The sequence below is a fragment of the Pantherophis guttatus genome, chromosome 9, assembly GCF_059756535.1.
Source record: "Pantherophis guttatus breed Tessera chromosome 9, ASM5975653v1, whole genome shotgun sequence".
Taxonomy (NCBI): domain Eukaryota; kingdom Metazoa; phylum Chordata; class Lepidosauria; order Squamata; family Colubridae; genus Pantherophis; species Pantherophis guttatus.
The window spans coordinates 1,533,061-1,551,888 of NC_142071.1; the positions used below are offsets into that span (position 1 = coordinate 1,533,061).

An 18,828-nucleotide genomic window follows, 5' to 3' on the forward strand; every position below is an offset into this window, starting at 1 on the left:
CACTGGGCTCTCGCCTCAGCGTGAGGTCTACCCCTCGCCAGTTACTGAAGTGGAAAGAGTCAAAGTTATATATATATATACACACACACCTAGGAAGACTGCTGTAAAGAAAAGGGAGTGGCTTCCCCCCCTCCCCATTTCTCTGGCTATGAGATGGACCTTCTCTTGGTTGGTGGACTTGAGAATTTGATTCTCTGCGCTTCCGTCCTTCTCAGCCAAGTTTCTGAGATGGGGCCAACGTATTGTGAAACACGCACGGCTAAAGGCCTTCTCCTTCAAAGGGCTCTTCATGGAGTTAAGTGGACCCTTGTCCCCAGCTGGATGGTCCTTGTAGTCCAAAAAGTGGCAAACATCAGACCCCGTGAGCCAAATGAAAGCTTTGTGAAGGGCTCTCCGATCCTTATGGTAAGTATACACCCTTGTGGTAAGAAGTGGCCTCTCTCGCCCATCTCTAAAGCTCCCTTCGTTTTGCTGCAGACAATATTATTTTGGGGGATGGATAATCTAATCTCAAGTCCACCAACCAAGAGAAGGTCCATAGTGCATAGTTTTTAAGCAAGCAGATAGCAGAATAACATAGTTGGAACTGGAAGGGACTTTGGAGGTCTTGGAGGCCAACTCCCTGCTGATACATTTCAGACAAGTGACTGTCCAGTCCCTTCTTAAAAGCCTCCAGTGATAGAGCACCACAACTTCTGGTGGCAAGCTGTTCCATTGGTTAATTGTCCTCACTGTTAGGAAGTTCCTCCTTAGTTCTAGGTTGATTCCATCTGTTACTTTTTGCCCTGCCTTCAGGTGCTTCTGAGAATAGGTTGACTCCCTCTTCTCTGTGACACCGTTTTAAATATTGGAAGACTGCTATCATGTCACCTCTAGCCCTTCTCTTTTTTTAAAAAAAGTCTATTCATTCGTTTCAGCCTCCAGTCTCCTAATCATCTTTGGGTTTTTTTTTGTTTTTTTAAAATTTGATTTATATGCCACCCTTCTCCGGAGACTCAGGGCGGCTTACAATGCATTAAGCAATAGCCTTCATACTTTTGTATATTTATACAAAGTCAGCTTATTGCCCCCACAAACTGGGTCCTCATTTCACCTACCTTAGAAAGGATGGAAGGCTGAGTCAACCTTGAGCCTTGGAGAGATTCGAACCTGCAGTAATTGCAGGCAGCTGTGTTAATAACAGGGTGCTTAGACCACTGTACTATCAAGGCTCTTTTGTTGTTCTTCTCTGCACTTTTTCTAGATCCAATATTATTACCATATACTAGTATATTACGTGTAAGTATATTATGTCCACAGTAGTTTGCCTATCCACTAATTTACTAAGTTACTTCATCAAAAAAGGCAATAAGATTTGCCTGATGTGATCTGGGGTAATGTATTTGCAGAGGCACCTGTGGATGTCAAAGAATTAAAGAAGGTGGCCTCAACAGCATGATCAAAGCCCCATGAGACATCGGCTTGGCTTCAGTTGGGCCATCAAAGCTACCATCTTGGTTTATTAACACCTACCCCCGGGGTGAAATCCAGCAGGTTTTGACAGGTTCTGGCGAACCGGTAGTGGAAATTTTGAGCAGTTCGGAGAACCGGCAAATACCACCTCTGGCTGGCCCTGGAGTGGGGAGGGAATGGAGATTTTGCAATATCCTTCCCCTGGAGTGGAGAGGGAATGGGGATTTTGCAGTATCCTTTCTCTGGAGTGGGGTGGGAATGGGGATTTCTCAGTATCCTTCCCCTGCCACACCCACCAAGCCACACCCACAGAACCGGTAGTAAAAAAAATTTGGATTTCACCACTGACCTACCCCCTATGGCCCTGGTGCTCCCCGATACTGAATTCTCACATTCATCTTTAATAATTCAGCAGTGTCAGTCGATGTATTTCCCCCCAAACCCCAAATGTTCTTTTTGCTGTCATCAAAGTTCCACCTTGGGTTTTTTCCCCCATCTTCTGCCTTGCCAGATATTTTTGATAACCCAACTATTTGGACTCTTTTCCCCTTCAAACCTTCTCTCGGTGTCATTGAAACTCCACTTGAAGTTGCCCAGGATGGAGCTGGTCTTTCCACAGAGACCCAGGAGTTGAAAGTATCATTTCCACCTTACACTTCAATCACAAGGGTTTGAGTTGAAGTACTTCAACATTTCCCCCCCCCCCCAATATTTCCTTCCCCAAAGCTGAACACTCAACGCATTGTGATGAGTTGAGTATCGCTTCATAATTTTCTGGCCAGAAATCTTTGCTTTGCTTTGGATGATTTGTAAAAAACTTGAGTTGAATTAGTCTTCAAGGAGACCCTTTTCCAAGAGAAGATTGTTATGAAATAAGAGCTGGATCTGCAATGAAGACAAGTGGGAATTGGTCAATCACAATCATATTGTGCCAAAAGGGTGCCAGAAAAGAGATGGAGTCATGAATATGTGCAGAAAGAACACAGAATGTCCTTAGGTTGAATGTTCCTACTTCTTGAAGGAGCAAGTAGAGGAGGATATAGGGAAAACAGTCATGGTGACACTCACACCAGTACAATTGAAGCATTGCCCTTCTTGTGTATGTAGTATATTGATCACACAATAGTAGCCGCCATCTTGATTTTTTGACTTCATCCTGTAGATACCCCAACTCCAGCTGTGCTATGACTAGTCTTCATTCCGGCCAAGGAAGGTTACTTTTGGGAGGGGCCCCTATTTAACCTCCTCAGGTATCTCAGGAGTTGTTGGTGGTGGAGGACTTAAAAGGTCCTCCACCGTCTTAAAAGGCTCTTTTAAGGCTCTTAAAAGAGCCTTGGTAGCACAGTGGACTAAAGCACTGTTATTAACATCTGCTGCTTGCAATTACTGCAAGTTCAAATCTCACCAGGCTCAAGGTTGACTCAGCCTTCCATCCTTTCTAAGGTAGGTGAAATGAGGACCCAGATTGTGGGGGCAATAAGATGACTTTGTATAAATATACAAAAGTATGAAGGCTATTGCTTAAAAGCATTGTAAGCCGCCCTGAGTCTCCGGAGAAGGGCGGCATATAAATCAAATTTAAAAAAAAACAAACAAAACTATTGTTTGCTCTGGGGAGATGAGACCTGGACAGAATGGTTTAGACTTGGCAGGGGTAGAAACTAGCAGATTACACTCCTTGACTTGAGTGGCAGAATGTCAACCTTGCGAGGTAGTCCAGACATGAAACATACTGGGAAATACTAGCTTTATTGCAAGGTTACAGTAACTGAGTCTTGCAAATCTGAAAGTACCATATTTTTTCGGACTATAAGACACAAATAAATTTACAGAAGGAAAACAAGAAAAAAAAAAGTTTTTGGCCTCTGTTTTCGCCCTCCCCGGGCGCCAGAAGCACTCTGCAGGCCAAAAACGGGTGCGTTTTTGCGGAGCACTGCAGAGTGCTTCTGGGAACCGGGGAGGGCGAAAATGCGACACGCGGAGGGTTCGGGACGCCAAAAATGCCCGTATTCAGTCTATAAGACGCACCTAAATTTTCACCCACTTTTTTTGGCCGGGCGGGGGAAAGGTGCGTCTTATACTCTGAAAAATACGGTACATCTCTCTCCCCTTCTCCATCTTTACAGTTCAAGAAACTAGGTAGGGTCCCTTCTGAGATGTTTGCCACATTCCCCATGTGGGCTTAGACTAATTATCTAATCCCTTCCTAATCTGTGGTTTTTCCTCCTGCCCAGAGGTGGGTTTCAGCAGGTTCTGACCAGTTCTGGAGAACCGGTAGCGGAAATTTTGAGTAGTTCGAAGAACCGGTAAATACCACCTCTGACTGGCCCCGCCTCCATCTATTCTCTGCCTCCCAAGTCCCAGCTGATTGGGAAGAAATGGGGATTTTGCAGTAATCTTCCCCTGGAGTGGGGAGGGAATGGAGATTTTACAGTATCCTTCCCCTGCCACGCCCACCAAGCCACGCCCACAGAACTGGTAGTAAAAAAATTTGAATCCCACCACTGCTTCTGCCTCCCAAGGTCATTCCCACATACCATTCATAGCAGAACCTTATGGTTTTTGTTGGCACCTGCACAAGCATCCAAGAAACGCTAGTTTGTTGGGATTAAATATCCTTTACGTAGTAACTGTACACCAGAGATACTGTGGCTAAATAAATAAATACCTACATTTCCCATTATGAGCACTGAGTGGCCATTAAGTCCTTTTTAACACTCTTAACTCAACCCTTTCATCCCTAATATTCTCTCTGGGTTTTGCAAATTGTTGTACAATTTCCTGTGGTAAGTAATGGTGGGGTGTCCTTTAGAGCAGGGGTCTCCAACCTTGGTCATTTTAAGCCTGGTGGACTTCAACTCCCAGAATTCCCAGCTTTGCTGGCTGGGGAATTCAACTCCCAGAAGCTTTGCTGGCTGGGGAATTCTGGGAGTTGAAGTCCTCCAGGCTTAAAATGACCAAGGTTGGAGACCTGTGCTTTAGAGGTAGCCAAATGTCTCTAGTAGGTAACCAGCACCTGTTCCTCACAAACCATTTGGTAAGTGGTTTTTAATGATTAATTCCATCCCTTTCACACAACCTTCGATCAAGTCTCCTCAAGTCGAAAGTAGATGTCAAAGTGGAATCTCAAGTTGAAGAAGCTCAGGTTGAAACCCCAATTCAGGCCACGTTGTCACTGGACTCTAGTCCTCCTGTTTCCTCCCAGAGGGCTTATGAACCCTGGGGCAGGGCCTGGGGTGGAGGGTAGTCTGCAAGGAGTAAGGCAGGGGTGAAATCCAGCAGGTTCTGACACAGGTTCTGAAGAACCGGCAGCGGAAATTTTGAGTACTTCGGAGAACCACCAAGAGCCTTGGTGGTGCAGCGGACTAAGTGCTGTTATGTAGCACTTAGCTGCCAGCTGCCTGCAATTAGTGCGAGTTCAAATCTCACCAGGCTCAAGGTTGACTCAGCCTTCCATCCTTCTGAGGTAGGTTAACTGAGGACCCGGATTGTGGGGGCAATAAACTGACTTTGTAGAAACACCACTTATGGGGGGGGGGGCAAAAGTCCTAATAAGCAGGTATATACACATGAATGAAGGCTATTGCTATAAGTGCATTGTAAGCTGCCCTGAGTCATCGGAGGAGGGCGACATATAAATTGAACTAATAAATAAATAATAAACCAGCAAATACCACCTCTGGCTGGTCCCAGAGTGGGTGGGAATGGGGATTTTGCAGTATCCTTCCCCCAGGAGCAGGGTGGGAATGGGGATTTTGCAGTATCCTTCCCCTGCCACGCCCACCAAGCCACGCCCACCAAGCCACGTCATGCCTGCCAAGCCACGCCCACAGAACCGGTAGTTAAAAAAAAAACTAGATTTCACAATTGGAGTAAGGATAGTGGCCATCCTTGTGCAATCAAAACCCCATCCGTTGTGAAAGTGTAGCATGCTCTAACAAGAAGCAGGACTAGAAGTTTATGGTTATGACCATCATCTTGACTGCTTTGGCTCTCCATGTTTTAGGTCCTCCCCCCCTCCCCCGTTTGGGAGAATAAAGCATCCGCAGTAAATTCCGCCCCAAATTCTTTGGCCAACACCGGACGTTGTAGAGAGAGGCGAATAGTTGTTAGACGTGTCAGCTCCCTCCTGGATCAGTGCCGTCTCCAGCTCTGGATCTTCATCATTCAGCAGGTTCATTGCCAGTGAGTTCAGGAAGAGGTCAGCCTTCAGAGTCATAAATGATGCAACGAGGGGGGGGGGATAGGTTTTCCCACTGTCAGCAAGGCAGGATGGATGTTCCTAGGCGCCAAATGAACTGGGTGCAATCATCCGTGAGATTCAAGGACAGAAAGCTTCATCGTTGTGTCTCCGGATGGCTTTTGTTCCTCTTGGGAACAGCAATTGCCCTTCAGATGCCTCGGAGGCTGCGGCAACAGTGGCCATGTTCCCGAAAGGAAGAGAGACAAAAACGAAGGGCAGGAACATTAACATTCCTCAACGTTAGCCCCAGGACGGACCCAAAGGAGAACTAAGAACTCCTAATTCTACTAACAAAAGTGGGTCTAGTCAAGGCTATGGTTTTCCCAGTTGCAATGGATGGCTGTGAAAGTTGGACCATAAGGAAGGCTGAGAAAGCCAAAGAATGGAGGCCGTTGAACTCTGGTGCTGGAGAAGACTCCTGCGAGTCCCTTGGACTGCAAGGCCATCCAACCGGTCAGTCCTAGAGGAGATCAACCCTGGCTGCTCTTTAGAAGGCCAGATCCTGAAGATGAAGCTCGAATACTTTGGCCACCGAATGAGAAGGAAGGACTCCCTGGAGAAGAGCCTAATGCTGGGAACGATGGAGGGCAAAAGGAGAAGAAGGGGACGGCAGAGAACGATGGAGTCACTGAAGCAGTCGGCGTGAGCTAAAATGGACTCCAGAGGATGGTAAAAGCATTTTTTCGGCCGAAGAGATTGTAGAAAAAATGCTTTTAAAAGTTTTTTTTTAAAAAAGGGTGGGGTAAGCGAGCGGGGACCGGTTCGGGGGTGTGACCAGCCAATGTTATTACCGGTTCTCCGAACTACTACAAATTTTTACTACCGGTTCTTGCGAACCGGTGTGAACCGGGAGCAACCCACCACTGATGTAGTGAAATAATCTTCCAGCTCCTCTGCATCTTTTTGATAAGCTGGCACCCCCGATTTGCTTTCAGCAGCTTGATTTATCGAGATATGCATCCCAGAACAGTGACTCTGGGAGGCGTAACCACCGAAACAAAACACAACACCCAGGACTTAATATGTTGCACAAAAAGTGTGCAGAGATTTGAGCCAAATGCTGCCTAATATATTTCAACCATTCAACTCCCTGATTTATAATCTGACAACAAAAATGGTCCCAGACTTATTACCTTTTTAAAAAAACATTTTATTATTTTTTCGATGCAATAAAAGTACAGAAAAATCAAAGGAATATAAAAGAAGAGAATAGCAAATAAGGAAAAAAAAAAAAGGAAAAAAGTAAGAAAACATTTATTATTATTTATTAATTCAATTTGTATGCCGCCCCTCTCCGAAGACTCAGGGGCGGCTGAGGATAAACATAGGATTATGATTTCCAAATTGCCATTTTGATTTTCCCACTTTAACTCTTTTTAACCCCGAATGGTCAGGAATCTAAATTGCAAACCACAGAGGGAATTATATTCTCAGAACAAGCCTTGATATACAAATATACAATTGTTTGTTAGGTCAGGCTGCCTTTTCCTTCCGTTGCTTCTGGCAATTAAGGTCAAGAAGGGATGAATTTACAGGATGGGTCCTTTGTCCTTTGTCCTGAGGAACTGAAGAAGCTCCTTGGATGAGAAGTGAAATGCTTCCCAAAAACCGAGAAGGTCCAGTTGCCGGTTGAAAATGCATCTTTGGGACAACCACAAGCTGGATGATCGAGAGCCGACAGGTAGCTGTGTTGCTTGCGATGGTGCTTTTTTCAAGACGCAATTGGACTTTCTTGTGTTTTTCTTTTGAAGACGTTTCGCTTCTCCTCCCAGAAGCTTCTTCAGTTCTGACTGGATGGTGGGGAATGGAAGGATTTATGCTCCTTGCAGACAGCTGGTCATTTGCATCCTTTTAGAGGGTCGTTGAGACACTTGGGAGGTTTATCTGTGTCCTCAGGGTCACCTGAGTGATGCAAATGGGTTTGGAGCCTTCTTGGAACTGCTGAAAGGACTGTCTTGTAGACTGGAGATAGATGATGTCTTATCCTTCTCCTCTGTTGATTATGTCGTATCCCTTCCCCTCCCCTTCCCTTTTCCATTCCCCACCCTCTAGTCAGAGTTGAAGAAGCTTCTTGGATGAGAAGCGAAACGACTTCAAGGAAAAACAAAAAAAGCCCAGTTGCCTCTTGAAAATGCATCTTTGGTTCCACCATGACTTGGATGACGGAGAATCTCTACGGACTTTTAGCTATAAAATTTGGGATGGACATCCTTGGAATGGTGTGGGAGTAGGAATGGATTTCCAGAGGGAAAATTGCAGAGTGCAGGAACTATTTGCACCACTCAGGTGACCCTGAGGATGAAGACAAAGCTCCAAGTTGCCTCAACGACCCTCTAAAAGGAGGCAAATGACCAGAATATAAATCCTTCCATTCCCCACTGTCAGAGCTGAAGAAGCTTTTTGGATGAGAAGTGAAACGTCTTCAAGGAAAAACAAAGAAGTCCAGTTGAAAAAGCACCTTTGGGGCAACCAGGACCTGGATGACTGAGAAGCTCCTTAGATATTTGTTGGTTCCTCACTTCTCCGTCCGCCGCTCTGCCTCTTTCCTCCTGACTCCGTTAAACCCAGTAGACGGGGAGGCTGCTGCAGAGAAGGTTGATGGCAGCTCCCAGTGTTGAACGCTCAGCCGGCAGCGCCGAGAGGTTTTCCATTGGCTTCTCTCTCTGTCCAAGGGGCAGCAGGGGAGGGGGCTTCTGCAAGAGGAAGGGGAAAAAAAAAGATTTGCTCCACCAGGAATGAAACTCAACAGCAAGTAGCTCTTTCCCTTGGTGGCAGAGATGTGTCTCTAGGGCCTTATTCTGGGAACTGCGACTCAAGTTATAACCATTCACTTTGGCGATTGTTCAAAGTTAGTGATGGCACTGGTCCTCGCACTTATGACTGTCGCAGCATCCCCAAAGTCACGCGATCAAAATCCAGTGGCTTGGCAACGAGCATGTGCTTACCACCATTGTTCAGATAGTCCTTGAGTAACAACCAGGGGTGAAATGCTCCCGGTTCGGACCGGATCACCCAATCCAGTAGCGATGGTGGCGGGTGGTTCGGTAGCAAAAATCTCTGCGCCCCCTCACCATGCCCAGCTGAGCCATGCAATCATCAGAGGCTTTTTCTTTTATTTTTAAAAGCATTTTTTCTACAACCTCTTCGGCCGAAAAAATGCTTTTAAAAGTAAAAAAAAAAAGCCTCTGAAGATCACACAACTCAGCTGGGATCGCCAGAGGCTTTTAAAAGCATTTTTTTCTACAACCACTTCGGCCGAAAAAATGCTTTTAAAAGTAAGAAAAAAAAAGCCTCTGACCATCAGGCAACTCAGCTGGAATCGTCAGAGGCTTTTAAAAGCTTTTTTTTTTCCTGCAACCTCTTTGGCTGAAGAGGTTGGAGAAAAAAAAATGCTTTTAAAAGCCTCTGGCGATCCCAGCTGAGTTGCCTGATCGTCAGAGGCTTCTAAAAGCATTTTTTCCTGCAACCTCTTCGGCCGAAGAGGTTGTAGAAAAAATGCTTTTAAAAGTTAAAAAAAAAAAACCTCTGACGATCAGGCAACTCAGCTGGGATCGTCAGAGGCATTTAAAAGCATTTTTTTCTTCGGCCGAAGAGGTTGTAGAAAAAATGCTTTTAAAAGTAAAAAAATAAATAAAATTGGCCATGCCCATCCAGTCACATTAACCCCTCCCACGAGCCACACCCACAGAACTGGTAGTAACAAATTTTACATTTCACCACTGGTTACGACCATTCGTTTAGTGACCAAAGTTACAACGGCAACTGACTATTTTTCACATGATAGTTGCAGTATCCTGGTGATCAAAATTTGAGTGCTATTTTAGTTTGGCTTCCCTTCTGCCCCAAACAGAGTGGGCACTTGGGCTCAATAGCTCTCCCACCCTCCAACCATAGATGCCCTCACTCCCCCCCTTTTTTTCACTCACCTGGACATGCTGGAAGATCCCGATGACGTCATCCAGGCTTTGGATCTCCTTCTGGTTCATTCTGATGACGTAGCAGGACTTCCCTGGCCAGGACCGGTAGCCGATCACCAGCTGTCGAAAGGCAGAGGGTGGAGATGAGCTTGTGATGGCAAGAATCATGTATTTGGGTATCTAACCACAAAGCCTCCTCAGAACATCCCTGCCTGAGGCATCTTTTGCCATAGTTGATTAAAATCCCTTATTATCCCTCTAAGCCAGGGGTGAAATCGACTTACCTTCCCTACCGGTTTGGAAGTGCGCGCGCCATCTGACATTTTACCCTCTGCGCATGCACAGAAGGCTTTGCGCATGTGCACAGGGTTAAAAACCAGGAAGTAATGACATCCAGGCAGGTGGGCGGAGTCTCTTGCTGCCGCCGCTACCAGTTCACCAAAACATGTGCCGCCGGCGCTACAGGTTTGTGCGAGCCGGACAGAACTGGCAGAATTTCACCACTGCTCTAGGCAATAGACTAAACTAGGCTAGACTAGACTAGAAGAATAGAATAGAATAGAATAGAATAGAATAGAATAGAATAGAATAGAATAGAATAGAATAGAATAGAATAGAATAGAATAATATGGAATGGAATGGAATGGAATAAGAATAAGAATAAGAATAGAATAGAATAGAATAGAATAGAATAGAATAGAATAGAATAGAATAGAATAGAATAATATGGAATGGAATGGAATGGAATCGAATGGAAGGGAATGGAATAAGAATAAGAATTAGTATAAGAATAGAATAGAATAGAATAGAATAGAATAGAATAGAATAGAATAGAATAATATGAAATGGAATGGAATGGAATAAGAATAAGAATAAGAATAAGAATAGAATAGAATAGAATAGAATAGAATAGAATAGAATAGAATAGAATAATATGGAATGGAATGGAATGGAATGGAATGGAATGGAATCGAATGGAAGGGAATGGAATAAGAATAAGAATTAGTATAAGAATAGAATAGAATAGAATAGAATAGAATAGAATAGAATAGAATAGAATAATATGAAATGGAATGGAAGGAATGGAATGGAATGGAATAAGAATAAAAATAAGAGTAGAATAGAATAGAATAGAATAGAATTAGAATTAGAATAGAATAGAATAATATGGAATGGAATGGAATGGAATGGAAGGAATGGAATGGAATGGAATGGAATAAGAATAAGAATAAGAATAAGAATAAGAATAAGAATAAGAATAAGAATAAGAATAAGAATAAGAATTAGAATTAGAATAGAATAGAATGGAAGGGAAGGGATTTTTTCCCCACTTTATGCAAAGCAGCAACCAATGTGGGCCAGTCTCTCCTCTGTACAATGAGAATTATTTATCACTGTCATTATTCATTCTCCTGAGTGGTGCAGTGGCCCAGAGGCGGAGCTCTCGCCTCACAATCAGGAGGCTGTGAGTTCGATCCTAGGTGGAGGCAGATATTTCTCTCTCTGGGCACACTGAGAAGATATCTGCTGAATAATATAACTCCGCATTGGCAACAGGAAGGGCATCCGGCCAGTAAACACTCAGCTCCATTCAGTTGCACAAGACTCCACCCGGCAAGGGATTATGGCGTCATTAAAAGAAGAAGATTATTCATTCATTCTCCTCTCTTTAACTGAATTGCAATAGGAGCCTTGGTAGTACAGTGGTTTAAAGCACCCTGTTATTAAGACCAGGTGCCTGCAATTACTGCAGGTTCGAATCTCGCCAAGGCTCAAGGTTGACTCAGCCTTCCATCCTTTCTAAGGTAGGTAAATTGAGGACCCAGTTTGTGGGGGCAATAAGCTGAATACAAAAGGATGAAGGCTATTGCTTAGCGCATTGTAAGCCGCCCTGAGTCTCCGGAGAAGGGCGGCATATAAATCAAATTAAAAAAAAAAAAAGGAAGACCCTCCCCCCAAACTGGGACATATCTTTGCATTGGAGCTTTTCAAGTAGACTCAGAAGAAGATTCCATTGTGTCACAACAAGAAACATTTCAATTCCGAATAGGTGTCAGCCAGCTGCACGAGCAAACCTTTTGGCCAAGAGGAGTGAAGCCAGATAAAGGTGCAGAGCTTACATTGCTGTAATCATAGACCACCGTGGCTGAAGAGCTGAGGTTCATGTGGATGGGAAATATGGCCAGTTTCTCCTTCTGGCTCATGGCCAGGTGCTGGGAGGACCCTTTCCCGTCCAGGCTTTGAATGGTCATTTGCAGGACCTAGGAATCGCCAAGGAGCCAAAGCAAAAGGGAAGAAAAATGGGAATCAGGACTTCCAGAAAGGATGGAATTGGCTGGGTGTCACGCATCTCACTGAACCTTAATCCTGGTTTAAGAAAACCACCTGTTGAGCCAACAATGCCTGTGCTGTCCAGACAAATGACCCACAGCCGTCATGGCGAACCTATGGCACGCGTGCCACAGGTGGCACGCAACGCCATATCTGTGGGCACACGAGCGTTGCCCTAGCTCAGCTCCAGAGCACATGTGCGTGCCAGTCAGCTAATTTTTGGGCCTTCTGGGCCCACCGGAAGTCGGGAAATGGGCTGTTTCTGGCCTCCGGAGGTTCCCGGCGGGGGGTGGGGAGGCTGTTTTCACCCTCCCCAGGCTCCAAGAAAGCTCCTGGAGCCTGGGGAGGGCGAAAAACAGGCCTACCAGGCCCACTGTTCCATCATGTGCCAAAAGAGGGGGGAGCTCAGGGGGTCACGTGCATGTGCGGAGGGGGGGGCACAGGGTGGGGTGCATTGAATTATGGGTATGGACATCTGTGTGCGTGACCCCCCCCCTGCGCTCTCCCCTCTTTTGGCACACAACGGCAAAAAGATTAGCCATCACTGACCCACAGGATGGATTCATACATTAGCTACAGCCTGGCTTGGGTTACCTACTCAGACCAGGGCTGGTACTCACTCAATACCTTTCTCCAGGTGGAAAATGGGAACATGAAGACCTTCCCTTGCAAGTGGGGGCCAAGGATATCTTCACATGACAAGGGGTAGAATGTCAATCTACAATCATGGCCATCGTCCTGATTTTTTTGGGGTGTGTGTGTAGAGATGGCTCGAGTGGGGATGAATGATTATGAGCCTCTCTGGAAATCGCTTCCATAGTTTCATCACTCGTTCGCGATCCCATTGCGGACAGGTAGTAAAGGTAAGTAGAACCCACCCACCCCGTCTTACCGCCTCCGTATGTTTCTCGGTAATGTGCAGCCCCGCCAGGAGGAAAGTCAGGACCACCAGAGCAATCCCCACCACTGCCGTCGCCATGATGAAGAGTTTTCCCCAAGGAAGGTCAGGAGGCTTGGGAGATTCTGTGTAATCCTGCAGGACCAAAAAACAGATGTGAGCGTTCCTCAGCCAACGGTGCTGGATTTCATCTCGGAATCAGAATAGAGCTGGAAGGGACCTCGGAGGTCTTCTAGTCCAGCCCCTATCCCATTTCAGACAAATGGTCGTCCCATCTCTTCTTTAAAAACTTCCAGTGATGGAGGAGCCACAGATTCTGGAGGCAAGCTGGTTAATTGTCCTCAATGTTGGAAAGTTTCTCCTCAATTCCAGGTTGCTTCTCTCCTTGATTAGTTTCCATCCATCGTTTCTTGTCTTGCCTTCTTTGGTGCTTTGGAGAATAAACTAACTTCCCCCTCTTTGTAGGAGCCCCTCAAATACTGGAAGACTGCTATCATATCCCCCTTGGTCCTTCTTTTCTCTAGACTAGCTGTTATGTCTCAAATGATGTAATGAGATAGAACCTCTGCTTTGTGTCCTTTCCAGAAGTCACCTTGAGACAGAAGATATTCTGGGGGGGGGTTGGACTAGATGACCTTCAAGGTCCCTTCCGACTCTGTTACTCTGTTAATCCCTTCTTCCCTTCCCCCAGAGGGGTAATGATCGACAGCTAGGACTCTATTTCCTCCGAGTAAATTAATTGCACATCAACCTACTTCATCATTGATCTCAAGGCTGCCAGATGGTACAGGTAGTCCTTGATTTATAACAGCTTGCTTAGTGACCGTTCTAAGTTACAACGGCACTGAAAAAAGTGACTTATGATTGTTTTTTCACACAATCCCGACAGTCACAGGAGCAAAATCCGGAGGGTTGACAACTGTCTCACATTTATGACGGTTGCAGTGTCCAGGGATCATGTGATCCCAGTTTTTGACCTTCTGACAAGCAAAGTCACTGTGGAAGCCAGATGGACTTCACAATCACTAATTGACTAATTTAACAGTGATTTACTTCGCAAAAGCAGCCAGAAAAGTCGTAACATGGGGCAGATCTCGCTTCACAAATTTCTCATTTAGCGCCATAAATTTTGGGCTCCGTTGCGGTCATTCAATCGAGGACTACCTGCATTCTGGCCATAGACTTGGGGCAACTCTAGGGGTGGCAGGAGAGAAATCAAATTTTTCTGAGGGATGAAAAATGAAAGGGCTGAAAGCAGGGAAGAAAAGTTTTCATAGGCTGTGCCCCCATAATAATTGGCTGAAGAGTTGGGTAACTAGAATTCTCCACCTCTAGAAATGTTTGGATTAGATAAGAAAGACAGAGACGAAGTCAGAGATAAAGAGAAGGAGTGTGGGAAACGAGTAAAAAAAACCCGATAAGAATCGAAGCACTAATGAGGGCAAGAGATGATGGTTAGAAACAATTGCTTTCTAAATGTTAAGGTAGCTTGATTGTAAGTTGGAGAAGCAGAAATAAATTAGTTAGGGGAAATCTGTTTTTCTAAAGAATAAAAGCATAATAGATAGAAAGATTAAAGGCTTATAGAAGTTAGGCTGTTTTAAAATGTATGTTTACATAATATAAAGAGAATTATTTAAATTCGATGCATGTGAAAAAGAACAGTAATATTGTGGTAAATTGGATCAATATGAATGATGCTCAGTTCTAACACTGTTCACACATAATATGGATGTATACTTAAAAATATATATATACAAAAAAAAAAAAAAGAATTCTCCAACTCATTTATCGTAGATTATGGGCTAAATCTAGCTGGCTGTTTCTCTAGCTCACGTCCCATGCATTCTTCCAAGTTAAAGTTGAAAGAACAAAAATTCTTCCCAGGAAGAGTGAAACTCACCGGAGGTGGTTCGGACATGAGGGCCAACTTGTTGCTATCGTCCATCTTGTAATCCCCTTCCATTCCGATCCTTAGCTCTCTAGCTGGACAATGTTCCTTATCCTTCTGGACCACTGAAGGTAGGAAAACCTCTACTTATACTTTGCACCTGATGCTAAATTCCTCCGTGGGGGATTGGTTAGCTCTCCATCCCCATTGCAACTCCTGCTGGCTGGTAGCCAGTCTTGCTTTTAGGGAGTGTTTCTTGCCAAGTCTTCTCCAGGATACTCAAAAAGTGTTATTTGGACATAGGTCCTTCAAGAGTTTCTGAAGAACCTTGTCCAAAAGCAGAAGAACCTTCTAGGAACAAGTGGGCTCTTGTTGTTCCTAAACTTTAAACTCAACTTGTTCTAAAGTCAATCTGGGAAGTACGAAGTCCTCCTCGTTTGCTTTGAAATCACTCCTTGAGAAGTTCTTAAGATGTTTGCTAAAAACACAAAAGCAAGAGCTTCTGAGAACAGCAATAGTATTGAGAGGGCGAGGGCCACGTTATTGGAAAGAAATTTGGAGCCAAAGAGAGGGGTGAGGAGCTGTTGCTCCAGGAGCCCCCACTATCATAGTGTGGGATGCTGGGAATGGAAGTTAAACAGTGCTGGAGAGACACAGATTTGTCACCTTGTGTTATAATAGCAGTCATTCAATTGATGGGAAGCGGGCAGCCCCAGGGGTGAAATCCTGGCGAACTGGTAGTGGAAATTTTGAGCAGTTTGGAGAACTGGCAAATACCACCTCTGGCTGGCCCCAGAGTGGGGAGGGAATAGAGATTTTGCAGTATCCTTCCCTCAGGAATGGGGAGGGAATGGGGATCTTGCAGTATCCTTCCCCTGGAATGGGGAGGGAATGGGGATTTTGCAGTATCCTTCCCCTGGAGTGGGGAGGGAATGGGGATTTTGCAGTATCCTTCCCCTGCCACGCCCACCAAGCCACACCATGCCTACCAAGTGCTGCTGGCTGGGGGATTCTGGGAGTTGAAGTCCACCCATCTACAAGCTATCAAGGTTGGGAAACACTGCATTAATTTATTCATTTCTGCCTATAATTCTATGACACCCAAGTGCAAATTTAACCAGAAAGAAACTCATGGGAATTACATTTTGCTTATGTGCTATTACTAACTTCAGGACTGCACGTTTTAGACTTTCCTGCAAGAAGTTAAATGAAACTTGTAATTCTGAGAGTAAGAAAAAACACACACAGAGGGGAAAAAAAGGCAAAGCTTTGATTGTGCGACGGTGGCAGCCAGCTTGTCGGTTTTCAACACACTCTGGGGGAACCTCTGTCCTTCTATGAACTCTGATATTACAGCACAAGGCGCTTAATTTATTTGAGTGTAGCTTTGTGCAGACGGAACGGTGTCTCGGTCAACCTGGGATTAAAACGGAGTGAAATTTATTGTTCTCCCACCTTTACATCTTGATCTGGCAAAGATGACCCGTGATCTCCTAGCAACGAGAGTAGAACCGTGACCTCCCTGAGGAGTTCGCTCATTCTTCTCTCCCACCCAGCAATGGGGGGTTTGCAGCCTGCCCCCAAAGCACTTAACGTCTGCTTGGCCTTGCCCCAGGAGCCTTTGTGCCCATCTCAGCCCAGCCCTGGGTTGCAAAACACGGATTGCAAAGCTCAAGTCACCCCCTGGCACACTTTGCCCTTTGTTGTCTGGGACACAGCTGTGCCCGGAACAAGAAGTGTTTGTGCCCGTGCCACACGCTGCCCTCCCAGCAGCTCCTGGGCCTCAGTGGACTCAATTCAGCCACCAGCACAATGGAGGAGAGTGGGAAGACGAGCAGCAACAACAATGATTGCAGCCAGAAGCCCAATTCACAATGACCACAAAGGCTGTGGACGAGCTTGTTGGGAAAGGAGCGAAGAAACATCTGGATGTTGCAAGTGGTGTAATCCGTGTCTGTCCCATTCTCCGAGCAGCATCAGAACTTTTCCAGAAGACATTGGCGTGCCAAAATCAGCATGTCAGGTTTCGAGGTCGTCTCAAATAAATTGCATTTCAAACAAAGTCTTTGAAGAAAAACTCCCATTTATTAAGCACGATATTCTAACTCCGACTTCATCGCAGCCAAGACTGACTTCCAGGCCCAAAACCCTCCCTTTCCGTTCCCCACTCCCCTGTACTCATTGGCCATCTTCCAAGTCACTCTACCCCTAATCTACTGCTCCAGCTCAAAGGAATTTCCCCCCTCCCATCCCATCTCCTAGGGGATATTATCTCCAGGGAAAATAAGTAGGTGAAAAGTCAAACGTCCCTTTCCAGACGCCTCCGCCTCTCCTTCTTAAGTCAGCACTAGAGTAAATGCAGCTTGAAGTGCTGACACAGCAAAGGCTTGGGACTGTATGTAAAGATTGGTGAAAATGTTATTTAAGGGAAAGGAGGAGGAGGAGATGAGGCAATAGTGAGATAAAAGGCAGCTTAGCCCACAAAATCAACGGAGGTGTGGAAAATGCCTCAGAAAGGACACCCCTCTTCTGGGAGTTGAAGTCCACCCATCTTCAAGCTACCAAGGTTGAGAAACACTGCATTAAAGGCATCAGCCATATTTCCTGTCCTCCGAGGCCTACAATGGCTAGGCTAATTTAAGAATTAAGGGTGGGGGTGTGTGAGGTGGGTAGAAGGGGGAGGTAAATGCAGGTCATATATGTAGAATGCATGTCATGAAAAGGTTTGCGACCCACAAAAGCTGACGCCTTTTTTTGACTTGTATTTATGACGGCTGCACCTTCATGCGACCAGCTTTTGTGACCTCCCACCCAGCAAAATCAAGGGGCGAAGCCAGATTCATTTAACGATGGTGTGACTCATTTAACAACGGCAGTGATTCGCTTAACAACGGTGGCAAGAAAAGGCTGTAAAATGGGTCCCGAACTCTATTCAACAACTATTTCACATGCCAACAAGAAATTTTGGGCTCGTTCGTGGTCACAAACTGAGAACCACTCGTACCTACGTTAAAAGTGCAATTTGTGTTATTCTCTTTCATGGCATGCGGTATTATGCAAAGCCTAAAAATGTAGTCAGACGTCGCGAGAGAAAGAAATGAAAGGGTTGAATTTAATAAAAAGAGGGAAATCTACCTCAATCTAGTTTAGAACAATTATAACTTTCCATATGATTTGACTCCTTCCCAGCGTCCCCCGTGTCCAATGATGGCTTCTCAAGTGGCCTTTTGTTCTATACCTGTCAAGTTTGAGGTACTCAAGATGCCCACAGAGACTCCAGATTTGGCAAAACGGCTCAGGAGCCCAGAAGATGCATTGTGCAAATCCGTGTTAAGCCCAGGCCAATGACCTGTGCATGGCCCAGGATTAACAGTGGTCCCAGCAACGGCAGAGACGCAGCCCATCATCCTGCACCCAAAATGGGACTTCTCTGCCCCCCCTCAAAGATCAGTATCCAGCTTGTGTGGGTTGCCCCCTCTGCCTGCACCCCATGGCGCCTCTTAGCATCTTTGGCAGCCCTAGGTGGCTCCTTGCATTCCTCAAATTTTGTCTTTGCTCCAAAATTGGGGGGGATGCTCCCCTCCCTCCCTTTTTTTATTACAAATTTATAAATTTTATTAAAACACAAATTAGACATTTGCACAACATACGACATATAAATAAATAGCGTATCCTTTTTTAAGCATTGTTTCATAGTGGTTTTCCATCTGATACTTTATATTTCTTCCCCTTTTTCTTAGTCGAATACTCTTTTTTTCCCACTTCTCCTTTTCTTCTCTTCTTTTTTCCCCTCCTCCTTTTCTTCTCTTCTTTTTTCCCCCTCCTCCTTTTCTTCTCTTCTTTTTCCCCCCTCCTTGTCTTTCCCCCTATAAAGACCTATATATTTTGATTATATCTCTTATATCCCCCTCCCCTTTTACACCACCCCCAGGAGCCCCTGATGCCACGTGCTTCCTTTCCCACCTCCATCCCGATGCCCTCGGGAGTCCCCAGCGCTTCCTTGACCCCCCCTCCTCTCCGCCCCCCCCCACCAGCCCGGGGCTGGCATTTGCAGCCAGCTCCCTCCCTCCCTCCCTCCCTCTCTGGCTGCCACCCC

General features: G+C 45.4%; 1 protein-coding gene across 1 annotated transcript; it reads right to left on the minus strand.

The window, feature by feature from the left end:
- Nucleotides 1-7,876: 7,876 nt before the first annotated feature.
- LOC117673308 (surfactant protein C) lies at nt 7,877-14,807 on the minus strand. Its single transcript, XM_087875781.1, has 5 exons — nt 14,745-14,807; nt 12,836-12,976; nt 11,733-11,873; nt 9,622-9,732; nt 7,877-8,388 (listed from the first exon to the last, which is right to left on the minus strand). The coding sequence occupies exons 1-5, from the start codon at nt 14,805-14,807 to the stop codon at nt 8,254-8,256; spliced, it is 591 nt and encodes a 196-aa protein (XP_087731907.1). The 3' UTR covers nt 7,877-8,253.
- Between the last annotated feature and the right edge of the window lie 4,021 nt (nt 14,808-18,828).